Source organism: Colletotrichum godetiae, assembly GCF_030913485.1.
Source record: "Colletotrichum godetiae strain CBS 193.32 chromosome Unknown BDP55scaffold_1, whole genome shotgun sequence".
In the NCBI taxonomy this organism is placed as follows: Eukaryota; Fungi; Ascomycota; class Sordariomycetes; order Glomerellales; family Glomerellaceae; genus Colletotrichum; species Colletotrichum godetiae.
Window position 1 is genome coordinate 299,368 of NW_026851249.1, and position 15,865 is coordinate 315,232.

The 15,865-nt window shown below is 51.5% G+C and overlaps 6 protein-coding genes across 6 annotated transcripts; 3 read left to right on the forward strand and 3 right to left on the reverse strand.

Annotated features, from left to right (window-relative positions):
- Positions 1 to 235: 235 nt before the first annotated feature.
- BDP55DRAFT_625169 (Rpp20 subunit of nuclear RNase MRP and P-domain-containing protein) lies at positions 236 to 850 on the forward strand (the record flags this gene model as incomplete). Its single annotated transcript, XM_060571434.1, has 1 exon — positions 236 to 850. One exon carries the CDS (start codon positions 236 to 238, stop codon positions 848 to 850), a length of 615 nt encoding a protein of 204 aa, XP_060436658.1.
- A 2,219-nt stretch (positions 851 to 3,069) lies between these two features.
- BDP55DRAFT_538006 (uncharacterized protein) lies at positions 3,070 to 4,733 on the forward strand (the record flags this gene model as incomplete). Its single annotated transcript, XM_060567898.1, has 4 exons — positions 3,070 to 3,266; positions 3,323 to 3,874; positions 3,929 to 4,034; positions 4,110 to 4,733. The coding sequence occupies 4 exons, from the start codon at positions 3,070 to 3,072 to the stop codon at positions 4,731 to 4,733; spliced, it is 1,479 nt and encodes a 492-aa protein (XP_060436659.1).
- Positions 4,734 to 5,349: 616 nt separating this feature from the next.
- Positions 5,350 to 7,477, forward strand: BDP55DRAFT_639871 (dipeptidase domain-containing protein). Its single transcript, XM_060573291.1, has one exon. It carries the CDS (start codon positions 5,731 to 5,733, stop codon positions 7,321 to 7,323), a length of 1,593 nt encoding a protein of 530 aa, XP_060436660.1. The 5' UTR covers positions 5,350 to 5,730; the 3' UTR covers positions 7,324 to 7,477.
- A 295-nt stretch (positions 7,478 to 7,772) lies between these two features.
- BDP55DRAFT_639873 (acyltransferase 3) lies at positions 7,773 to 10,014 on the reverse strand. The gene has a single exon (XM_060573292.1). It carries the CDS (start codon positions 9,753 to 9,755, stop codon positions 7,878 to 7,880), a length of 1,878 nt encoding a protein of 625 aa, XP_060436661.1. The 5' UTR covers positions 9,756 to 10,014; the 3' UTR covers positions 7,773 to 7,877.
- Positions 10,015 to 11,140: 1,126 nt separating this feature from the next.
- On the reverse strand, positions 11,141 to 12,076 carry BDP55DRAFT_2926 (uncharacterized protein). The gene is made up of 2 exons (XM_060566554.1): positions 11,424 to 12,076; positions 11,141 to 11,363 (listed from the first exon to the last, which is right to left on the reverse strand). Exon 1 carries the CDS (start codon positions 11,791 to 11,793, stop codon positions 11,446 to 11,448), a length of 348 nt encoding a protein of 115 aa, XP_060436662.1. The 5' UTR covers positions 11,794 to 12,076; the 3' UTR covers positions 11,141 to 11,363; positions 11,424 to 11,445.
- A 1,064-nt stretch (positions 12,077 to 13,140) lies between these two features.
- BDP55DRAFT_625174 (uncharacterized protein) lies at positions 13,141 to 13,860 on the reverse strand (the record flags this gene model as incomplete). Its single annotated transcript, XM_060571435.1, has 3 exons — positions 13,141 to 13,385; positions 13,466 to 13,610; positions 13,675 to 13,860. The coding sequence occupies 3 exons, from the start codon at positions 13,858 to 13,860 to the stop codon at positions 13,141 to 13,143; spliced, it is 576 nt and encodes a 191-aa protein (XP_060436663.1).
- Positions 13,861 to 15,865: the final 2,005 nt, after the last annotated feature.

Below are 15,865 nucleotides of genomic sequence, written 5' to 3' on the forward strand. Positions count from 1 at the left end.
ACCATCTTTTTCGATGATTTGTTGCAGCTTCCGGCCGACGTATCTCACAAGGACACTTCACGAGCTTAGAGAACTTCTCGATCTATGCTTTTAGATCATCCATACACGCTCCAGCTCATTGATTCTCTCCCAACAACCTCCTTCACCTCCTAAGTACCATCAAGTTTCGCAAGATCGTCGAGGCAGAAAGAAATACCTGTCTTAGACTCATACCCATACAGCTGCCTACCCTAACATGGCGCCTACTCATCCAGCAACACATGGCCACGCTGGCAAAGACAACTCAACCTCAAGCAGACAATCATCATCCACAATGACCAAATTGCCTCGGCTGCCTGAAGGTAAACCCCTCCCTCCATTACTACATCTAGCCTCCACCCGAATGAGTCTTCGCGCTAACACAATCCCAGGCTCCAAGATTCAAAAGCGCGCCCTGCCTCGCCGCCAACAACCCAACTCATCAAAATCACAACTTATTTACGTGTCCGCATCGACACCGTTCATGTCAGTCGTCTCACGCGTCCGCAAGCAGCTAGATAAGTCCCTCAAAGGCAACGCGCCCTCAACGAGAGGCATGAACTTGAACCAGCGCATCGACCTACTTCACCGCGACAACGGCACCAAAGGAGGAAATGGGGAAGCGGTCGTGCTTGGCACCGGCCGGGCCATTGAGAAGGCTCTCAGTATTGCGGCGTGGTTCACCGAGCAGAGCGACTGCGAGGTCGAGGTGAGGACAAAGACCGTGGGCACGGTCGATGATGTTGTGCTCGAGGAAGAGGATGAGGGGTTCGGGGACGAGAGTCGTGTGAGGAAGATCAGCTGCCTTGAAGTTATTGTGAGACTTCGATGATACTCTATCAGCCTTTGGATATGCGTTTTGCTGCCCTTGCGGAGATTGATGAAGTTCAATTCGGCGCCGGGTCTTCGGCGGTGTTCGGACGAGCTGGCCCGGCCTGGCTGGAAGGTCACGCACCAGGACTCGCCGCCTAACAACCATAGTTGTTCTGTACTCGGACATGGTTGGGCTGTCAAGTTATCAGTGGGCCCTCTTGTGTAATTTCTCGAGTCCGCAAAGCCGCAGGATCCGGTGGGAGTTTATGATACCCGGCCCCTAGGCCTCAATACATCTGTTGGCCAAACCCAAATTAGGTGTGTTCCAGGATGGAATACCATCGCCCTTTGTTTGAACGGAGTTATTCGGCTCAGATCATGTCCTTAACTCGCCGGATCTATAGACAATAACGGCTGTGTTGGCTAATGATCAGCCAAAGCCTCGCTCACTAACACCGAGTAGATATGTTGCTATCTTTAGCTCTAGTCATGAAGCGCTGGCCTGTGGAGACTGAAGATAGGCTGGTAGCTTCAACATGCAAAGTACTAAACTCTGCTGGCCCCTAACGAGATCGAGGATGCATTTGATCTCCATATTTAGATGCTACTAAGATCGAAGGCGGGAGAAGGTTTTAGAGGGGTCTTCAGCCGGGTCAACGGAATCGCTTATCACTAATGACTTCGGGACACAAATCCGCATAGATTCTGGATCTGGTGAGTTTCTTAGACTTAAGTACTCGAATTCGCTTCGTTCGATGTTGACTGACGAGCGGTGGGAGCCGGTCGTTAACTTCAGACTAGCCGCGAGCCGGGGTTATCACTCACGAACTCTCGAGTCATGCGTAATTGTTTTCGCAAAAAAAGAGTTTAGACTAGATGGAGGCAAGGATTGCCATATTAATATGGAGCTGTGACGGACTCCGAACCGGAACTACCTGCCGAAGTTATGCTGAGTCCTTCATCAAGACTTAAAGATCCCCCTACAGCGACTCGACTCTTCAGTTATAAAGCATGCCATGAATCCACAACTTGCCATGTCCCAAGTTCCTCGATTTACAAATTCCGCCTGTTGTTGATTATTACTCAAAATGCAGCTCTCATCCCTCATTTTCTTTGCAGCCTTCGGTGCCGCGTTGGCTAGGCCGCCTCCGGCGCCTGTTGACCCTTGCATCAGTGTCCGCAACAATTTGGTTGTAAGTATTCCTTTTTGGAAGGAACCTCAAGTCAATAGATTAAGAAGAACTAACTGTTGCCCCTGTAGTGTACCAATCCTGAGCTTCAATACAAGGCATGCACTCAGTTGACCTCAACTGTTTGGTGAGTCAAGTCTTGTTCTCGCACTTACTACTCCGCCTTGCTTATGACAACCCAAAGCAACTGCCAATGCGCCTTTTGAAAGCGATTTGCTACTGGAGCAATATAATGTTCATAGATATACACTGAAGAAATTTTATCACCATTCTACTGCGATGTTATATTCGATACGCACATCACTGGTAAAGATGTAGAACGATCCATCTACGATGTTGAATGTTTTGAATAGTCTAGGTTGTGATAGGCAGGTTATCTTCGAAAACATGACATCCCCGGCATACTGAATCGATGCTTGCGTATGAACAATACAACGTCTCAGGCTGCAAATATCTGTATCAACATGTCGACCGCCAGAAAGGCTGTGTTAACATCGCTAAAGCTAAGGGATCGCCCCTGTATGCAGCCTGCAGGAAACGGTGACAAGCAGGAAGGCCAGGAATCTGACCGCGTCATAGATCCAAATCAAGGCTTCTATTTACACAATTACAGGGCATTGATTCGCCGCTCAGTTAGACTCGAGTAAGCCCACCAAGACCTCTGTAGTGCATGAGTATCGGCTCCTGAGACACAGGCACGAGGTAAGCGCGATTGTTTAGGCAGGCATTCCGATCCTTAAGATTAGTAATGCTCGGTAGGCAGAACTATTCTGGGATCCAGCCAATCCTGAAGTCGATAGCTGATCCTCCCGGTCGGCGAAAGGCATGATTCGTTGAATCGTTCACACATGGCAAGCCGCAACATATAAAATGGTCGGCCGCCCCCCCCATCCTCAATGGATAGCTATATGTCGATGACATGCTGCTAGGAATCGATGTCATCTGATCGCCGTACGCCATCCTGGCCCAACATATCATCTCCTGCCCTGAGGTCAACAGTCATCATCTGCTGAGGGGTCCTCGATGCCATCGGCGTCCGGGTGACAAGATGCATCGCCATCAGTCGTGGTTCTCTTACCCGATCTCCAAGCCATATCCTTTCCGCTGGTTCACACCCGTGGTTCTTGTTGGCGGTGTTATTCTCACTGTCTTTCTCTCTTTGGTCAATCTCAGCGCAAACGGCTACTACTTAAAGCCTCTGTATACATCCGATCCCAACGGCACTGAAGCTTATTCGAACGCACAGTACGTCGACGATGCAACGATTACCATTTACTTTCGTGCTAAAACTATGGCCCAAGATGGTACAGGAAACCCCCTTTCAATTGGAGGAGTGACGTACGCGCAGAGTGCCAGCCGCGTCTACTGACAATCGGCGATTCCTTTTTCACCTCAAACCTGGGCTTTCGATACATTATCAAGGCCATTTCTGATTCAAGGACGAACTCACTGTCCAGCTTGAATTACAAGAACAATACTCTGGAAAGCTGCTCGCCTAAAAGCATAGCCCTGAAGCTGAAGAAGAGCGACACTGCGGTGCCGCCTGCTGCTTCATGGTGGCTGTCATATGGAAAATCTACAATGATGGCGACTGTGGACTGCACGATTGTGACCGATGACGGCATCGTAACCATAACGCTCGTTACTGAGGAAGCTAGCGGAGGGGATCATGACTATAGCTACGTAATCGAAGATGATTACCGAACGCACGCAAGCGTTTGGTGGGGGACCAGACTGCTCAATGCATATTGGAGCGGTGTGATGACAGTTGCAGCAAATATGACGAATATATACGGCTCCAAGAACTATGTTGTCCGTAGTGGTTTGACTTACACTCCCAAGCCAAGCGAAGAGTAGGTTACCCTAGCTTGTCTGTTTGACTTGCAGTTGCTCACTTCCTGATTTAGTATCTACACCGATAAGTTCTTTGATCTTTACTGGTGGTTGGCAAATGCGGACTCCTCGATTCTCAATAAGAACATGGACAAAAGCCTCAAAGATTACAATTCTGATGTACGCTATTCCATTGCTGAGATCAACAGACCATCGCCATCAAGACATGTCAGCTGACATTCGCAATCAACATAGTGGTACGGATCCCCATCATTGACAGAAGGACTTCACAGCGCAAAGATTCTGTTCTCTCTGCTTTCCTTGGACCTGGGCAATTGCCCGGCACCGAATCTTCTTTTGGATGACCGTGGGCTCCGATATACAATCCTGGCACCAGACGATTACAACCGGGATCCAGGACGGATTCTGAACGGCTCAAAGTCGCAGATATACGGATCAGATCGTTACAACATGATTCCTGCTCCCGGATCTAATGACACCAACAGCGGACTGGTGAAGCTCCGGGATAGCTACGACAAGTTTCAGCCTATGATGGGTCCACTGGGCTGCAAAAATGCTACCATTGTCAGCCAATACCTTTGCTCTGTTCCTCAACAGAAGAACGGCGGTGTGATGTTGTTTTCGATCCTACTTGCGGATCTACTTTTCCTCCAAGCAGCTTGGAAAATCCTGACTTGGATTGCTGATGGGCTGGTATCGAGAGGAAGTACGGAAGCTATGACTTGTCAGGGCTGCCAGGCCAGAATTGATACTTATCAATCACTGCAAGATTTCAGCTCAACTAGGAACGGCTTCGGGGCAGTTCCAAAGAGGACAATGGATTGGAGTGAGAGCAGAGAAACGATATTAAGGCAGTGAGAATCCAGGGTACTCGTGCTTCTTTAAAAGAAGACATTGTAGTCAATCTACGCGAGGCGAGATGCTTTCTATTGCGGATGGTGCGCCTAAATTACTTCGAAGTAACATACAACTCTTGTCGGAAAGACATTGAAACTTGCACAGAACGCAAGGTAGTCCAGCAATCCTCGCAAGTGACTACAGCGCTGATCGAAGATGGGTGTCTCAATGTCTTGTTATCGTTACTTGGATATTGAGGTTCAATCTCACCGCATTGTTGGAAACTCCAGTTGGAAACGGCTGTGGTGACAGGAGGACCTTGATGGATTCCCCATCGTAATCTCGTTCGCTGGATAGGTGCCTGACATTGACCAACATGTTGCCACTGGAAAGTTGCAAATGCATTGGGAAATATGTGTGGAAGGGATTTAGAATAGGAATCAGCAGGACAAAGTCTGACTAGCAGTCACTCGGCTCAGAATACATGCTGGGAGACAACTGCTATTACAAATGGATGAAGTTTGTGCATACGGAATCATAGTCCGAGTCCATTGGAGCATGACTTGCAGAAATGTTCTACAATGGGGCCATTTTAGTCGCTTATTTACCCGAGTCAATCAACGGTTGAGTCGCATTGCGGTAATTCTAACCATTTCTTCCCCAGGAACAAGGGACCGCGTCTGCAAACCCATGGGGTCATTTCCAGGGAGACAAGATAATCCTTGTCAGTCGTTCACTTATCAATGTCATTTAAGTGTGTTTACCGCGCAGAATTACGGTTCTTGGCGCACCCGTTATCTTCACCGCTAGCGATACCGGAAATTTCGGTGTGGGGTAGCGCGACTCCGAAGTCAACATCGGAGGCTTCCATTTGACATCATTGCCGAAAAATGACTCTAGCGAGGGGTAAGGCGAGGAGTTCCTCTTGAAGAGGGAGTTTTCCTCTTCTTTGAAAGTTTCTCTGTTTCGTTCCTCTAGCCAACCCGCTCAGAGCCATCTTCGCTGATCCCAGGCAAAGATGATGTTCCAAAGCTCTGCCGTTGTCCTAGCGGCCCTCGCCGGGCCGGCCTCCGCCAGCTACGCCTTCTACGTCGGCAAGGACCTCACCGCCGACGGGAGCGTCATGGTCGGCGGCACCGGCGAAGAGGTCTCCTCCCACTGGCTGCAGCTGTTTCCCGCCGCCGACCATGCGGCCAACGCGACGATCACCGTTGGCGTCACGGACAAGGCGAGCATTCCCGGCGAGCTGTTCACTATCCCGCAGGTCAGCCACACCTACCGGTACATGTCGATGGAGTACTCGGACTTTGAGGGCTTCCCGGCGCCGCTCACCAACGGCGGCCTCAACGAGAATGGCGTCACTGTCCGCGACGTCTGGGCGCAGAACCGCGATGAGCTGGTCAATATGACCCCGACCCCGCAGCACGGCATCCAGTACAGCGATCTTGCGCGTATCGTGATGGAGCGCGCGAAGACCGCGCGCGAGGGCGTGGAAATCATCGGCGATCTGATGAATCTGTACGGGGAGGCGACTTACGGCGGAAACACCCACTTGGTCGCCGACAAGGACGAGGGCTGGGTCGTCTGGGAGATGGCCGGCGGCAAGAAGCTGTGGGCGGCAGAGCGGCTCAAGACCGACGAGGTCCGCGTTCTGTACCCCGGCTACATCGAGGACTTCCCCACCGACTTTGCCAATAGCTCCGATTACATGGGCTCTGAGAATATTGTCTCCTTCGCCGTCGAGCAAGGCTGGTGGGACCCTAAGGGGGGCGAGCCCTTCAACATCTTCAACGCGTACGGTGAAAAGGGCGAAAATATGACCGCCCGTGACGGCGGCTTCAAGTTCATGTCCCAAGCTGCGCTCGAGAACGCCACCCTCGAGATGGTCCCCTTGACGGAAGAGAAGCTGATGGAGCGCGTCCGCGACAAGCGCATCGCCGACGACGAAGCGGGCTACGGACAAATTGTCAGCTTGAAGGCGGGCATCGATGCGGACCTGCTGCGCATCTGGAACGCGCCCGCCACCTCTGTCTCATCGCCATTCGTGCCGTGGTGGCTGGGTGTCAACAGCGTGCCTCCCGAGTTCGGCGAGCACCGGTACCTCACGACCGGCGCGTCCGGCAGCTTCCTGAACCCTGATTTCCAACTGCAGGAGGCGAGCGTCTTTGCTGGTCGCATCTTCAAGCGCGTACTGTATTACATGTGCTCATCCCCGGACACCTACCTGCCTATCGTCACGCAGATGCTCACGGGCTTCGAGAACCAGAGCCGCAGCGATGTGGACTGGGTCGAGACGAGCGCTAGAGTTCTCATCGAGAACAACGAGCGGGAGGCGGCGCATTCGCTACTCACGTACTACTCGCACAGCAGAGCTGCCAAGGCGCTCGAGCTGGGCAAGACGATGACTGATGCTCTTGATGGATATATTAAGCTCACTGGTCAATGGCGAAACCCTGTTGGTAGCGAGATCAACGATGCTGGCGAGGGCGCGGAAACAGTCAACTGCCTCGTTGGGTATGACCCGGATCAGCCTATCTGGAAGCAGCCTGCGCATCCTACTCGACGCAGGAGAAGCATGAAGAACAAGATGATTGTTCAGCGTCATCACTGATAGTGGATGCTGTCTCCTGGCATGGGAACACGACTAGCTGTACTACCATACTACAAGGCTTAATCATAATGTGACATACATTTTGGCTACTATAGATCTCAGTATTATTACGCCTATCTTATAAAGCTAGATACTATAAAATTTCTTATTGAAGCGTCCTGCCGTGTGTTTATTTGATGCACTGCAAACGCGGAAGCAGCTCGCCAGCAAGGCATGCAGGTTATTGCTTAGACCATACGAGCCGTCCTTCCATCACTGCATGTACGGGTGGAAGGGACAACCAAAGTCGACTCGAACACGCGACCTTTGCGACAATCAACAAGCTATCCATGGCATTATGTAGGACCGTGAGCCAATATACGAATCGTACCGCTCGGCCATCGACTACAACGGACGCTGCTTCTTGATGGCTGCTCCTTCTTTGGTGATGATAAGGGATCAGATGAGGGCGAACAAGGTGCGTATTCAGGAACAGATTCAGGATATCATGACCTTTTGATTATTCCGCAGGGAATAACTACTAAAACAATTCTACAAAACTCCGAAGCCCCAGCTCAGTCTTTCAATGCCTTCTCTACGCGACGTCCGACACTCGCGCTCCAAGTGTCAATCTTCTTGCACCACCAGTCCGACAAATACAGCGACACGCTCAGCAGGATAGCCCAGCCTACAACGAACCCCAGATTGCGGCCGAAACGCTCAAAGAGTCTAGGCATGATCCAGAAACCCAGGCTATGCAGCACCGGTCCATGAACGAGATAGAACGAGAAGCTGACCTTGCCCAGGTACTGCGCCACCCGTCCCTCGAGCAGGCCGCGGAGGAAGGGGCTGTGAAGGACGCAAGGCAGCAGGAGCATGGCACCCATTGCTTGGTAGAACATCCAGCCTGAGAGGGGGATGTAGTACCGTGGCACGATAGAGGAGAGAAGGGTGAAGCCGGGCGTCCATTCGGCGCCGGCATCGGGGTAGGAGAGCAGGTAGAGAGCCACGAAGAGCGCTCCCCATCGAGCTGTCCTCGATCCGAGGAACCTCTGTCCGAGGGTTGCCTGTTGGCCTTTCTTGCCATTCGTCACTGGAGGGAGCAGCCCTCGGTCAGCCCGTCTAATGTCTGCTTCTGAGAGCAGGACGCCGCCCATGAACGTGGCCATGTCCCATCGTCCCAAGATCAAGCTGTAGACGGAGAGGACGGCACCGATTCGAAGGCGCCACTTTGCCTGGATAGCTGCCGTGCCGAGCAGGAAGAGGTAGATGAACATTGATCCGCGGAGCTCCATCGGGATGGTGAAGGTGTGGGGGTCGTAGCGCGTGTGGTAGTGGCCAAAGTTGAAAGGGTTGGCCCACTCGACATATGCTCTCGTGAAGTTCTTGAGAGCATAGGTGATGTTGTCGTGGATGAAGGGGTGTTCTTCCCATGAGCCGCCCAGCTGGACCCAAGTGAAGTTCACCGGGTTGGTGACGTTGGCCGAGTCTTTCTCCTCATCGACAAGGGCCGGTCTCGAGTGAAGGTGCAACAGATCGTGGTAGGACCTGTGTTTCTCAGGTGTTTCCTTGTCTCCAACATCCTGCATCGTGATGTTGATCGCAGTGCCGTTCAGGCTGCTCGTCTCATTCACCACTTTGGAAGCGGCCTCAATGTCATCAGCCAATGCATACAGCATTGGAGGCATGAAGAGTTGGGACGTGGCATTAAGGCAGAGAGTGTTCGTATCGTTGGTCGTGACATTTCCCAGGAAAGCCGGGGTTTGTAATCCGAGAAACTTGGCAATCCCCGCGGCTCCTTCGACGGAGTACGTGCCGTTCACACAAGTGTTGTTCAGCGTAGCGACAGTCACAGTACCGTTGATGTACCTCGAGTCGGGGCCTTTGTAAATCTCAAATTCGGACTTGAAAGCGCCCATCTGAGCAAGCAGCGCAACGAGAAACATGCTAATGGTGGGAGGGATGTAAAGGCGGAACACGCGCCTAAAGACTGAAGATGCCAGGCTCTGGTAAGCGGCCTCGAAGCGCCGCTCGTGAATCGCTCTCAGAATATGTCGGCAGAGGACGTATCCCGAGATGGCAAAGAAGATGGCCACCATGGGCCGTCCGCGTTGCAAGAGGCACAAGATGGGCAGGGATGACCGTTCAAAGTACGGCTCGGGCGATCCGGGGGGCATGGCTCCATAGCCAAGCATGATGGCCGGCGTCCAGGGCCATAAGAAGTGGTAGTTGAATACGAGCAGACAGGCGATTCCACGAAGTCCATCGAGGCATCTGATCTTGTCTGCGTTGTTTCTTGTTGCAGAGGCGGCAGCGACGGCCGACGCCTTTTCACCTACGGCATCGTGGTCGCCGTATGGGTTATCCTCTTTGAACTGCTGACCCTCCCGGCCCCGCGTGGATTCTTCCCACATGGTGCCTTTTTGTCTCGCTCGGGTGTTGCGAGCAAACATGCGTGTGGCCTAATGGGTGTGCGTGTGCTTTCTTTCAAAACGAATGAGAGAATGAAATGAAAGGCGCTGCTGGAGCTGCGACGGCCGGCATCTGAAAGTGAGGCTCAGTGGACCGGAGAAGAGAGAAATACAACCGTGGACACACGTATGTGCGAACGGCCGACCGAAGATAAGATAGTAGTAAATGGGCGTTGAACAACGTGTACGAAAAGGGAGAAGCGCCCTCTGGGAGTTCCTCTGGGAGTTCCTCTGGGAGTTCCTAAATACGACTTTGCTGGACGTGGGCGGTGATGCTGGGATATCCCTGCGCGGTTATGTCATCTACCCAAGACAACCTTTGCGAGCCCCTGAGTTGTCGCCCCATGTTGGGTCAACTCTCAACTTTACCTGAAAACAGAGCCCCAATTAAAGTGTGATGGTGCTGTGCAATGAGCGTTGCACATCGGATTGTCCAGCCACCGTTGCTCGTCCACATCAAACTGTCCCCAACTCCCCGTGGGCTATTTTCATGGGGACATTCGTTTGTCTGGCCCGGCTGGACGTCATACAACGCGTGTCTCTGCATAGCCGCTTTCAATGAATCCTACACAAACTCTCTTCTTCCCGAGCTGTGCTCTACCGTCTTCCTTATATAGATGCCCAAGCTTTCCCTTCACGTCCCAATAGTGCTACCTCAGGGAGTCAGTCGTGGTCTTTTCGAACATCCGCCCACCGTCCTGCCCAGGATCCGACAGGTGATGCAACGCTCCGGATCCGTGACATTTCCTTGGAAGAACCCCAGAAACGGGCCCGCAGTATCCTCTGGGCCCGAGCAGAACCAAGGAAAACCAGTACCTCGTCGGCAGTTGGCGTCGCGCGCATCCGGACCCGGGTGACTCCCGTTCCCGGAGGTGATCCCGAAGGAAACCTCTTGGTCCTCCGAAGCTACCGAGGCCTCTTTTTTTTTTTCTTTTTTTCTTTTTTTCTTTTTTTCTTTTTTTCTTTTTTGCTCGGATGGTGAGTCAGCGTGTCAATAGGTGTGAAGCACGGTCCAACATGGCCTGCAAACTTTCCAAAGTTCGGATACCTCGAAGGTTTGCTGATCTTCAACACGTGGCCTGTCAGTGGCCAATGCGAGGGAATCGATGGGAATAGCTTCATTTCGATAAAGTAGCGAGAAATCTAGTCTTCACCAAGGTTTCCAGAGCTTTATTCAGCTTGCGGCATACGACATCTAGCCACCGTTTCTTCCCGCGTCAATTCCATGATATACTTTGAGGTAATCAGTGATAAGGTGCCCTAAATCAACCATTGAAGTGTCGATTTGCCGCAAGATTGCCGGTCGTTCCGGGCCACTTCTGTTTCGTGGTCACGAAGAAAAGAAAGGCAGCCAAATGCAGGGCGAGAAGCTGGTCTCGGGCTCGTGGGCTCTTGGTTCGACGGATTGCCTGCTTTCTCCTCCCAAAGACGGCGCATAGGACAAGATGTTTCACCAAGACCATCGCCAGCTCCACACTCGGCCGTATTCCGCCGGGCTTGCGGGGCTCGCAAAGGCCGAGTTGAGTGAGTCTCCGGATGACAGTCTGCCGTCCCTGCGTCCGAGCTGAACACTTTGAAACGCGACCCTTTCTTTTTGTCATGTTATCAGCTATCAAGGCAGCAGGATTGCGAGGTGATCATGCTCTTTACCAGCGATGCTCGCTAAGTAAGACTACGATATGGGTGTCATGGGTGTCATATCGGCCACCTCTCGTTGAGTCTCAATAGCGACCGATTGATCCGTCGACTGCTCCGGCCCCCGCCGCTCCTCGTCGATCAACAAGGTCCGATTTGCAGTGCGCCGCTCGTCTTCTGTGGCAAACGGACTCCGAGTGATGTTCCTGAGAATGTGAGGAGGCACGAAGCCGCCCGCACTTCTGTTTTCTGGGCGCGTGTCTAAAGCTTTGAGACCATTGTGGCGGTGTAAGGCCGTATCGCCTCTTTCGCCGGTATTGACAGGGATGGCTTGAATAGCTGAACACACGGCAAGGACGGGTAGGCCGGCCTTGAAAAGATGCATGATGCCTGAGAAGAAGGTTGGAACCGAACGTGAAGGAGCTGGTTGAGGCCGTGAGGTTGATGAGGTTTTCTCGCGACGGAGTGCTTTGTAGTGCAGTTCTAGAGGAGAGAGCCTTTGATTTGAGCAGCCTTTTTATTCCCTATGAGGCGACTTTGCGAACCTTTGCGAACCTTTGCGATACGGAGCTTGAGGGTCATGTCCATCACACGAGGTTTGCCATACTCTGCGCAGTCGTACCTGGATGACTGGTCTTGCAGAAATGACCTTTCTCACCAAGTCACCTGCCGTTTGCCTCTGAAGATTTCGCAATACCACGAGATTGATACTCTCCAACCCGAACGACAGAGCTAGACGGAGTCTCCGACTTGCGTGTTCCCTGCACTCCTCCGACCGGCCCTTCGAGAACTCCAACGACAATAGGTGTAGGGGGCAAAGACAGTAAACCGAGTCAAGCTTCGTCTCAAGGCCGGTCACGCAGCGGACGCTGACGGCCTGCAGATCTGAGACGCATCGGACGAACCGAAGAATCTGAGACGCGAACCCCAATTACCATACAAAAGATAGCTCTTAACATTTACTAACTCTGTTTTTGACTCTGTGTTTCCAGGGCAAAGAAAACCCCAGATGACACCGCTCAAGGCCTGTCGACGACGCGTTCTCCAGGTTTTTGCGGGCGGACCTAAAGCTTAGTAGGCCTCGTTGCGGAGCTTGACAACATATGGTACCGTAGTTCTGGGTTGCCAGTGCTGTTGAACGCAAATTTAGAGTTGAGTTGTTGCTTCGATAACCTCCAAGTATCGAAGCCACAAGAAAATAAGAAGCCATCTGCGGCTACCTGAATGATGACTCTCAATCAATCCAAAATCACCTTTCACCTCAACACGCTGAGCGTTCAACTATTAATGTTTTGTTTGCTTTGATTCATATCAAATCTAAAATGTTGTCCTCAAAGTCTGCTCTTCTGACGAGTCTGTTGGCCGTCAGCATTACGAAGTTGACCACATCGGACTGTCAGGCTCTAGTTGATCCCAAATCCAAATTCGAATGCGTACAAACCGGTTAGATTCAGAAATGGTGCAAACATTAAATTGGCTTTCATCTTGCTAAGTAGCTCCATTGACAATCTACTTGATGACGAGATCTGTCTACGATATTCCTGAAGAAATTGTAGATGGCTTTAGCATCGCTCGGACCAGCTTTCTTGATAGTGCCCTGTACGGAGTATCCACAACACAAAAGGTCCATGTCCACGATGATTTATTCCCGGCGGGCTTCGGCTCGTTGTGAGACCGACATCGATATAAGTCGTCCCTAGGAGCAGAAATAAGTCTTCATTACTTCCTACTACTACTTCTTTTCGGCGTCTAGCTTCCCACCCCCATCTCCGTCTTCCTCCTTGTCAATCTCCCCACGATCTTTCTTCTTTGCCCCCCACCACGCAAAGGCAGTAGCAGAAAACCCAGCGCCTGCCTGTATAACCCCGTTGACGACCGTGGCACCATAGCCGGCCGCACCGGCGCTCTGAAGGGTAGCAAAGAGGCTTGGCGCCACCACGTTCCCGATTCCGGCTTGGATGCCCGCCGCCGCAGAGCCTATTGACCCGTGGAAGTCAGTGGCCAAGATTTCCAGCTGCAAAGATTGCCTATACCCCAAATTTGAGACCTTTACTTACCAGCGACAATGCCCTGCGAGCCAAAACCCGCAAGCCCCAGAGCTGGTGCAGCGACGAGAGCTGGAGCGGCCAAAACGGCGAGACTGCTAGCACTCAAGCCATAACATGTAGTCGTCCCGGGGTTTTCTCGCATCCAATCGATGGCCTTGAAGATTCCAGATATGTCAGTGGCTTGGTATGTTTTTACTCGGATGCATGCTTTAACGCACCTTTTTCAGTCTTGATGGCTCGTCGGACTCAACTTCGCTCTCGTCCGGTGGTGGCTTCGTGTCTTCTCCGCCGACCCCTCGTAGCAGCTGTTCGTTGCTGACGCCGGGCGGTAGCCATTTCGACCGCAGCAGGCCAACATCTGCCACCTCAGCATAGGTCTTTCCGTTCCTGAATGCCTGCATCATGATCTACAGGTCTTGCGTTTGCTTGCAGTGGGGATTCAATGATAAGATGTTCCGCAAAACAAAAGTTGGGACCGAGGGCCTGAACCTCTTTGTAGAATTTTGCAGTTGAAGGGAGTAGCATTGAACCCGAAACATACGCCTAACGTAAATCCATGTTATGAGGGGACATCCACTGTCAGCCTACCGGTCATATCGGAGGCCAACAGATGTTCGGTATGTTGGAGATATGATTGGTTCACAGCTTCAGCTTTCCATTCCCACCGTTTCAACTCGGAGCCTTATCAAAAAACGATGGTTTGTTGCCTAAAGTATCCTCGGTGCCTTGCTCCCTTACCCAAGAAGATCTACTACCTAGGCCTCTAAACTTACCTAAAGTAAGAACCCATCTGAGTTATGGATCTGTCGGTGTGCCTGTGTAGTGGTTTTATACATTCTCCAAGTCTCTGCCACAGAGGCAGCGAGATGTTCCCTCCGAATCGTCTGTTGCTCTCCAACTCGCAGAGCCCTGGCCAAGGTGCAGGTCATTGGTTAGTCCATATATCATGGCGCTTAGCAAAACTATAAGCGCCGAACTCAGGCCAGTTCGTGGACTCACACCCGGGGCCCAGGTATGGCACCAAAACGGGATCTAAATTCACGGAACTATTTAGAAACCCTCAACACCGGAGACTATTAACAGGATCGTGGACGAGAACCAAATTCCCGGCTTCATTTTCCGGCTTTCAAATCGGCACAAGCCCGTATTTAAAAGACTAGGTCTTGTTTTCCCCAAGTTCTCAATTGAACATCAACCAGAATAAGCCCACTCCAAAGTCTTCCAACAAAGAAGACTGGCCAGCCAAAACAACCAACCAACAATACCCTTCTGTAACTCCTCTTGAATAGTGATCTATCAATCAGCACCTTTGGCTTCCCTAAACACACATTTTATCCATTAGTCCCTCTCAACAGCATCGTTGTGCTGCAACACGACACAGCTTTACCACCCCATAACGCGCTACAACCTCTATCTATGCAGATAAGTAAGCACCACCCCGGTTGTCGACTCCGATACCTCCTTCTCATCGTCCGCATGTAACCACCTCAACAGGCTCATTGCCTTGGCCTCTCGCTGTCTACATGTTCTGAACTCGTCAAAGTAGCTTCAACCACGCCGCCCTCACACCATAGCCCTTAGAAAGAGAGACAGAGCGCAACTTATATCACACAGGGTCCCCAACTTCGTGTTGCAAACTACGGCGCTTTTGAGATTGAACTGGTGAGCTTCTTTGTTTCTCTTTTCCTTATCTAAGCCTGGCTTCTACTACCAAGCACTCCGTCATTGGCTCTCTACCTACTTTGCATGACTCCCCCTGGACTCCACGTTTCTTAGAAGTGAAACCCCGGATTAATGCCCTCGGAGCTCGATCACTTACCCCCGATCACTCACGCCCGGTCACCTGCACCCGATCACCTACATTCGGACCCTCACTTTGCAACCTCTCATCCCTTCCTGGTTGCCATGAGTGCGTCACACACACTTAGTCAAGAGTCTTGCAACCTCTAAGCCTCTTCTGGATGGTCAACTTCTCGCAATTGAGCTCTTCATCACTTACTTCGCCCTTTATCATGCGTCCTTGAAACCTTTCCTAGTTGTTTAAGAGTGCTCCACTCGTACTTGAGCAAGTATTTTGCGTCCTCTAAACCTTTTCTAGCTGTTTATGAGTGCATTAATGACTGTCACTCAATTTTGCGAACTCCAATTTTGATCACAGTTGTGGTAATTCTAAGCTTCAGCTCGTATTCACTACAAAATCGACAAGTTGTGATGTGAATCGTTTGCTCCATGTCCCCTTGCCGGCACAGGCCTGACTACCTAGCCCTCCTCTTGAACCCTTATAAAAGAAGACATCTCCTTTCTCCAAATCTCTTCTTCCAGTTTCTCTATTACATCACAGAATCCCAGATTACATCTTGACTGACAAACAACAGACATCAATTTTTGCTCCTTTCTCAACAATACCTG